The sequence below is a fragment of the Vigna unguiculata genome, chromosome 2 (genome assembly GCF_037176805.1).
Source record: "Vigna unguiculata cultivar grain cowpea cultivar isolate G323 ecotype 2 chromosome 2, ASM3717680v1, whole genome shotgun sequence".
Lineage (NCBI taxonomy): Eukaryota > Viridiplantae > Streptophyta > Magnoliopsida > Fabales > Fabaceae > Vigna > Vigna unguiculata.
In genome coordinates, this window is record NC_140793.1 from 24079319 (window position 1) to 24088054 (window position 8736).

General features: G+C 42.8%; 2 protein-coding genes across 2 annotated transcripts; both read right to left on the bottom strand.

Annotated features, from left to right (window-relative positions):
- Positions 1-1274: 1274 nt before the first annotated feature.
- LOC146888463 (uncharacterized) lies at positions 1275-3242 on the bottom strand. The gene is made up of 4 exons (XM_085670114.1): positions 2611-3242; positions 2392-2529; positions 2018-2205; positions 1275-1930 (listed from the first exon to the last, which is right to left on the bottom strand). The coding sequence occupies exons 1-4, from the start codon at positions 3240-3242 to the stop codon at positions 1275-1277; spliced, it is 1614 nt and encodes a 537-aa protein (XP_085526240.1).
- Positions 3243-6238: 2996 nt separating this feature from the next.
- On the bottom strand, positions 6239-8491 carry OTP85 (Pentatricopeptide repeat (PPR) superfamily protein). The gene has a single exon (XM_028055202.2). The coding sequence runs from the start codon at positions 8381-8383 to the stop codon at positions 6581-6583; it is 1803 nt and encodes a 600-aa protein (XP_027911003.1). The 5' UTR covers positions 8384-8491; the 3' UTR covers positions 6239-6580.
- Positions 8492-8736: the final 245 nt, after the last annotated feature.

Here is an 8736-nt window from a genome sequence, read left to right on the forward strand (position 1 = left end):
GGCAAACTCCTTGGCTTGATCCGATCCCAGTAACTCTTTTACCTTCTGTAGACTAACATCCCTTGCTTGTCTTTCTCTGATTAAGCCCAAGAAGTCACTAGATATAACTAAGGTGCTACACCTAATGAATTCCGGCTCCAACTCAAACTGTAGCTTCATGTCCCTGAAACTCTCAAGCAACTCTAACTCTTTCATCATCAAGTGTGCCACATGCACTGTCTTCCTACTCAATGCGTTTGCCACCACATTCGCTTTTCCTGGATGATAGAGAAGCTCGAAGTCGTAATCCTTTAAAAACTCTATCCACCGCCTCTGCCTCATATTCAGCTCTTTTTGATCAAAGAGATACTTCAAGCTCTTGTGGTCACTAAACACGCGGAATCGTGCACCATACAAGTAGTGCCTCCATATCTTCAAAGCAAAAACCATCGCTGCTAACTCTAGGTCATGAGTGGGGTAGTTCTTCTCATGAACTTTCAACTGCCTTGAAGCATAGGCCACCACCTTCCTCTCTTGCATCAAGACACACCCAAGTCCCTGATGAGAGGCATCACAATAAACCTCAAAGGGTTTACTCACATCTGGAATTATCAGAACTGGAGCACTCGTCAACCTCTGCTTAAGCTCCCTGAAGCTCTCCTCACACCTATCAGTCCATGCAAACGGTTGATCTTTCCTGGTTAGCTGTGTCAGGGGTGCTACTATCTTAGAGAATCCCTCTATAAACCTTCTGTAATAGCCAGCTAAACCCACGAAGCTCCGAATCTCAGTCACTGACTTGGGACACTCCCACTGTATCACGGCCTCTACTTTAGCTGGATCCACAGCTATACCCTGAGCTGATATCACGTGCCCCAAGAACTGCACCTCTCTCATCCAGAAGTTACACTTTGACAACTTGGCAAACAGTTGCTTCTCCCTCAAAATGCTGAGCACTACCCTCAGATGCTCGGCATGTTCCTCCTGCGTCCTGGAGTAGATGAGAATGTCATCTATGAAGACCACGACAAACTTATCTAGAAACGGGCGGAAGATCCGGTTCATGTAGTCCATGAACAAAGCCGGGGCATTAGTCACACCGAATGGCATGACAACATACTCGTAATGCCCGTATCTGGATCTGAAAGCAGTCTTCTCCACATCTTCTGCTTTTACCAGAATATGATGATAACCTGACCGAAGATCAATCTTGGAGAACACCGACGCCCCATGTAGCTGATCCATCAAATCATCTATTCTCGGCAAAGGATACTTGTTTTTAATAGTCAGCTTGTTCAGCTGCCTATAATCCACACACAACCTCGAGTGCCATCCTTCTTCTTTACCAACAAGACAGGCGCTCCCCACGGCGAAGCACTCGGCCGTATAAACTGTTTCTCAAGCAATTCCTCTATCTGCTTCTTTAACTCTACCAACTCTGCTGGCGCCATGCGGTAAGAAGCTATTGATACAGGACCGGCCCCTGGTACCAAGTCTATGGAGAACTCCACTTCTCTCCTCGGAGGCAAACCCGGTACCTCTTCAGGGAACATTTCCTCAAATTCTCTGACCACTGGTATCACTGTTATCTTTTCCTCTTTCTCAACCTCTGTCCTGACAAAGATCATATAACACTGTGCGCCGTCCCGGATTTCCTTCATAACCCCATGGGAAGATATTAGCTCAGGCTCCTCCGAGCTGTGGAACAACAACTTCTTCTCCCGACAGTCGATTAGAACGTGATTGGCAGAGAGCCAATCCATTCCCAAGATTACATCTAACCCTTGCAGAGGGAGGCATATAAGATTGACTTTGTATACGCGCCCCTCTACCTCAACTGGACATCTAGAACACACTGAAAAAGTCCTAACCAACCCAAACGCCAGAGTCGATACCACTAGATCAAACTGTAGTTCACACACCGGCAGACTTAACTCTCGCACACAAGACTCTGACACAAAAGAGTGTGTCGCTCCAGAATAAAAAAGAACACAACAGGACTTGCCAGATATTACACAACAACCAATAACAAGGTTACCTGAACCTGCTGCCTCTGACCCAGTCATAGCAAAAACTCTGCCTGTAGCCTGAGGCCTGCTGCCTCCTCTCCTCTGCTGAGTCTGGCCTGAACTCTGACTCGGAGTCTGCGATGAAGGTCGCGCTACTGCCCTCCCCAAAGTAGGACAATCCCTACCAAAGTGGCCCTCTGTGCCACAATGGTTGCACCTGCGGAAACCCGATAGCTGTGGGCAAAAACTTTTCACATGCAGTCCTCCGCAGTGGTGGCACTGGATCCTGCCGGGTGGGGAAGAAAAACCTCTAGTCCCCTGTGACTGTGGGTGAGGTCTAGCATAAGGCTTCCTCTTTTCTTCAACTCGTGGCCTGGACCCAGATGGTCCGCTAACTCTCTACTGTGGCTGCTGCTGAGCTTCCACCTCTACCTTCATTCGCTCCATGATCCTGGCCTTTTCCACTAAGGCCGCAAAGTCCTTGATGGACAGTGGAGCTACCATCAAGCGGATGTCCCCTCTGAGATCGTTCTCAAACTTCCTGCAACGTCACTCCTCATCGAGCGGCATGGTATAGAAACGCCCCAAATGCTTGAACTGCTCGGCATACTCGGCCACTGACCTGTTTCCCTGCGTCAGCTGGAGAAATTCTACCTCCTTAGCGTATCTCACGCTATCAGGGAAATACTCAGACAAGAACCTCTTCTTGAAGGCTTTCCATGTGATGTCCTCGTGCTTTTCTTCCATCACCAGCTTCATGCTGGCCCACCAATGCTCAGCCTCTCCTGTGAGCATGTAGATAGTGAAAGCAAGCCTGCTCTCATCCGGGCACCTCTTGGCATCAAAGATGCGCTCCATGTCCTTCATCCATTGGTCCGCCTGATCGGGACTCTTCTTGCCATCAAACTTGGCAGGTTGGTGCTTCAAAAAGTCTTCCAAACTCCATTCAGGGGGTGGAGGTTGGGGATGAGGACCATACATCGGTGCACCAGCAGCATTCTCCCCTAACTGGCGGAGAGCATCCACATGCTGCCTCTGAGCGTCCTCAGCAGCCTGCCTAGCAGCTTCCATCTGCTGCATCATGAAGTTCTGCTGCTCAAGAGAGGCCTCCTGGCGCTGCATCGCCGCCTCATGCTGTAGCATCATGGCATTGCTTTGCTGAGTCAAAGCCGCAGCCATGGCCTCAATCACCCTAGCCAGATCTTGTCTGTCGTCCTGAGGGGGTGGATGAGGAGCGATACGCGGGGGTGCCATATTACTGGACACACATAAAGAACCATTAGAAACTGGGTTAGACTGGAATCTCATCTAATCATGACAAGGAGGGCACAGCAAAAGCTAAGCAACACATAACCCACAGACACTTAGGAACGAAGGCTCTGATACCATAAAAGTGTGACGTCCCATTTTAATAGATTACTCTACCAAATAAAGCATCACAAAATTTTGATAACGAGAACCAATCAGATCAACATGAGACGTACGAAAAGTAACTATTACAGTCATCCATAGGAGTACTTAGAGGAAAACCTGGACATACAACCATGCCATAAGAAAACACAAATCTAAAAGTTTAACAGTCTTGCAAAAGGGTTGCCCTCAAGGCAACTAATACAAAAAGGCCTCATGGCCACGAACTACTCCTAAGACATCCAAGCAAGGAAATCTAGGTTGCACCGCTGCGTCTCCCGGATCCATCTCGAACCTCCCTCTCATCTGCTCCCACCAGAAGGTGATCATCGCAAAAGAGAAAACATAACAGAAACAACACAAAATGCAAGGGTAAGCTAGTGCAATTTAATCTTATCATGGTATAAAGGAACCAGTGCGTAAACATTCCCAGACATACAACATAGAGGCACATAATTCATGCTATGACAAGCAAGCAAAACACTATGACTCGATTATCCGGATACATATATTAAGATCGGATTCACTGGACGCTTGCACTTGTGGTGGCCTCTACTGCTCTGCAGAGCCATTGCCAATGGGTTTCACCCTACCACGCACAAGGTTAACCTTCAAGCATCTAAGGCCATTATCCTGCCAAAGACTAAGGTCTCCCGCCACTCTCACCACTTGGGTCAGATTGCTCTACCTGAGACTCACTGACCCTTTAGAGTTTCGGGATGCGATCCTTACTTGAATCCATATCTTAATATATACACTACACGCCACCATGAGGTCTCCCCACGAGACTCATGGAATTACGCCTATCACACCAAATTCATATTTCATACCATATCCACCACCTTTGGCTTGAAACATCCAATTCTCATGCAAATTCTCAACCAACCAACCAAACAAAATCCATGTGTTATTCATGCCAACATACAAATTTTTAGTTCATAAGATTCAAACAACCACATAAACATATCCACATGCTTTAGGTTTTGGAAGGAAGGGGTAAATAAATAAATCACAAATTCATCCATCAAACAGAGAGAGAAAACAGAATTGGAACCACCCGCTGTAGCAGCCTCGCTCAAGCTAGGAGTAGTCGCCCAGGCGAGAGGAGCTGTCTCGCTCAGGCGACTGGCTCTCGCTTAGGCGAGCCTACAACATTGGGTCCTGGAAGGTTTCACGATTTCTCGCTCAGGCGATGTTGTCTCGCCTTCGCCTGAGCGAGCTGGCCTGTCGCCCAAAAATGCAGCCCCTCGCCTGGGCGAGTGCTCGAGGCAGAACCAGGGTGAGCATTCTGATACTCTCGCCTAGGCGAGACGAGCTCGCTTGGGCGAGAATAGCAGAGTTCACCACTGTCAACCCACATGCAATGGCGGAAACAACTGAGATCCACTCCCAAATTCACATGCAACTCCATTTCATTCAACAAAAGCACACCACACACGCATGAAAACATACAACGACCAAAAACAGCCAGTAGTGATTTAAAACCAATGAATCTAGCTTCCCTTACCTTCGTTTGAGCTCCAAAAACAACTAGACCCTAACTATGTAGCACAACAGCTCCAAGAACTATGACAGTGAGCTGAAACTGGAAAAAGAAGACAACACGAAGTTAAGAGTCTTAACCCTAACTTGACCGACGCGTTTTAAACAGAGTAAAGAGGAGAAGGAACGAACCCTGAGCTCTAAAGGTCAGCTTACCTGGAAAAAGGGGAGAGTTTTGCTAGCTCAGAGACGTGAGGATGGAGAGCCGTAGCAGAGAACTTGGCTTGAGGTGAAGAGAAGGAACAGAAGCTGGTTTCTGAAAAATGAAACAGAAAGGAAGGGGTTAGGGTAGGGGTCCTACTGAAGGGCTGACCTTGGACCTCCGAAAAGGCCCGGCCCAAAACTTTATAGTACTGAAAAGGGGCTTACAGTGGCTTAAGTGGATATTTAATTTTTGAAATGTTTTAATTCGTGTAATAAATAATGTCTTTTATGAGAAAAAATTGTGTATAAAATTTAATTAATTGACTAAATTAATATTTTAATTTTAGGAATGGCAAACCATTGAGTTTTAAAAAACTGCTTCCGTTTTAATAAATAAAAAAACTGTAACATATTGTAGATGTGATTAATTGGATATAATAAAAATTAAATTCAGAAATGATTAAAATTTGTGAATAAACATTTAAAATGAATATAAACTGTCAAAATCTACGTAAATTTGCTGCTAAAATTAATTGTATTTTAAGAAAGATCGTAAAGAATCCAGCTCGCCTATTTCAAAATTTAATTTACTTATTTTCAGAAAAAAGTTATTGGTTATTTCTTATCCTATTTTTATAAATTTGATTATCTTTGATAACAATAAATTTGTTCTAAATTGATCCTAACTGTAAATATCGAGTTAAATATGTTTTGATGTTTTAATTTTCCGTGAATTTTAAAATTTAAATTTATAATAGTATTTGATTTAATATTAAAGTCAAAATGTGTTACACAGTATAAACAACAGTATAAGCAACTCAAAACAATCTTGAAATGTATATAAAACATCAAATAAATCCATCAAAATTTGATTAAAAGGACTAAATTCACGTATTTTTAAAGATAAAAAACTAAATTGGTCCAAAATTTCAAAATTGACTAATTTCAAAATTTACTAAAAGATAAGGAACCACAAATATGTTTAATCCAATAAATATTATTTTCTCACCAAATTGTTTGTTGGTATAACCTCTGGTTGAGAATATTTTAGTTTAAAAATAATCGATGTATTATAGATTGAATAGAAACTATATAACAGAAATCAACATTTTAATGCAGCATTCACAAAAAGTTCACTACTCACAGTAAAAATCTGCAACAACATCAAAACATATCTACTATTACAAAGTTAAATGTACATTTCTTTTTTATTATTTACACTAACAAACTTTCTGGTCAAAATACCGGAAATTCGTATGCTATAATTTATACAAACATATGTAACTCTGCTCACTAATTATCCGAATTTGAAAGTCATAACAATTACCAATTCCCAACATTTAAGAACGGGGCCTTGATTTGTTTTTCTTCCGAGTTGCATACAGTGGCTATTCCTTCCAAGCACAAAATAGTAGCACTCAATTCTGTGGAATGAATAGACCAGTTTCTTCATTAATCTTGATAAAAAATATTGAGTATTGGCTCAACAAACTCCACTACCAGTAATCCCCACAGGAGCATTTCCCATCTTTAAAATGATGAAATCGCTGGACATCTCTTAGAATAATTTGCCTACCAAAGATCAATGATATAAATTTAGCAGCGTTGTGGCAATCCACGCAGACTCTAAGATTCTTGACCACACGAATTGTTGTTCCTGGGGGAGTATTCAGAAGACCATAAGTTATGGCCAGTTTCTCACTGTGATATCTAAGAACAATTTCTTTCTCTTCATCTTCTATGTCTGCATAGAAGACCAGAGATGTGTCAGGTACATACCCAGCCAGCTTCAATTCCTTTACCAATTCATCGACTGCATGGTGCAATACGGTTGAAGTGGAACGAACTCCATCCCCGGCGAAGAATTCATGCACTACATTATTGACCTCTATTGAGCTACAACCAGGGACTTTCGCTGCTCCTTTGTCTACCATCGTTTTCCTTAGGTAGTTCACATCATCCCATCTTCCATTTCTTGCACACAAGTTTGACAAAATGACATAATCCCCACCATGGGAATCATCCAGCTCAAAGATTCTCTGAATTACTTGCTTTGCCATTTCAACATTACCATGACTGCTACAAGAAGATAGCAAAGTCCGCCACAGAATTGGTGTCGGCTTGATCGGTAACTCATCTATGAACTTATACGCCTCTTCCAAGCGTCCAGCTCGACCAAGCAAATCCACCATACACCCATAATGCTTGATACTTGGAACAATCCCATACTCATGAATCATACTATAGAAGTGATCATAACCTTCCTTTACCAATCCATTGTGACTGCAGGCATACAGTATACCCAGAAAGCTTATCTCATCAGGCTGCACTTTTGCCTTCTTCATTTCCTCCAACATTGATAGGGCTTGGGATCCATGCCCATGTGTTGCATAGCCAACAATCATCGCCGACCACGCTTGTGTGTCTCTCCTAGGCATCTCCCTGAACACAGAAACAGCGTCCTCCAAACTCCCACATTTAGCATACATATCTATAAGAGCAGTATTCACCTTAACATATTGATCAAACCCATTCTTCTTGACATACTCATGGATCCACTTCCCTAAGTCCAACGCCCCAAGCAAAGCGCACGAGGAAAGAGCAACAAGCATGGTGACATCAGTAGGCTTGAGGCCACTCTCCTGCAACTCTCGGAACAAAGCCAAGGCCTCATTGGGCTGGCTACCCCGAGCACAGCTCGTGATGATCGCATTATACGCGACGACACACGGTTCATCGATCTTGTCAAAGACCCTCCTAGCACCATCCATGTCATTGCAGGCAGTGTACATGTTAATTAGTGTTGGGCACACATACATGTTACCACTGAACCCAAGTTTAACAGCAAGGCCATGCAGCTGTTTACCTTCCTGAAGCGCTTTAAGCCTTGCACAGGCCTTGAAAAGAGAGGAGAAAGTGTAGTCATCTGGAAGGAGGCCAGAGAACAAGACCTGAGAAAAAAGAAGAATTGCTCTGAGAGGGTCATCAAACCGTGCATACCCACGTGCCATGGTGTTGAAAAGAATAATGTCTGGGTGGGGAATTTGATCGAACAGTTGGTGGGCATGGTCCATGGAAGCGGTTGTAGGATTGGAAGTGCAGAAATTTAACAGCTTTGCGAGGACGGTGTGGCTGTTGTGGAGGTGGGTTTTGATGGTGTAGGCTTGGATTTGCTTGAGCTCTCTGAGAGAGGTGCATTTGGGTATGAGAGAAAGAATGGACGGTGAAGGTTGAAGTGCAACTTCTGTGTTGAGTTCTGTGGGAGAATGTGAAATGCATTGGAGAATGGACACTGCCATTGCTGAGACGCTAATTGCTTACTAACCATAAACTGGGTCTCAAAGTTCAGACATGACATGAAACAGAAGACAATACAATACACGAATGGATAGAGATAACGGATTGAAGTAGTGGTTCAAATAAAAATTCTAAACTCAATTATTAGGGATAGAGATGGGAAAAGTATTCTTATATTTCATTTTTAATATAATAAAAAAACGTATTATTTTCATATAAATTTTTTAATATAAAAAATTTAATTTTATTAACTTTATCCAAATTTTGTTAATATTTAAAATAATTAAAAACATGTTTAATTTTTATTGATGGTGTTTATTAGAAGAATTAATAAAAAATTATTAAAAAATTTAAA

Coding starts and splice junctions, on each gene's coding strand:
- OTP85 (XM_028055202.2), bottom strand. CDS start 8,383: ATGGCAGTGTCCATTCTCCAATGCATTTCACATTCTCCCACAGAACTC.
- LOC146888463 (XM_085670114.1), bottom strand. CDS start 3,242: ATGGCACCCCCGCGTATCGCTCCTCATCCACCCCCTCAGGACGACAGA. Junction 2,206..2,391: donor GAAGCTCAGCAGCAGCCACA/GTAGAGAGTTAG, acceptor GGGTTTCCGCAG/GTGCAACCATTGTGGCACAG. Junction 1,931..2,017: donor GTCAGAGGCAGCAGGTTCAG/GTAACCTTGTTA, acceptor CTTTTGTGTCAG/AGTCTTGTGTGCGAGAGTTA.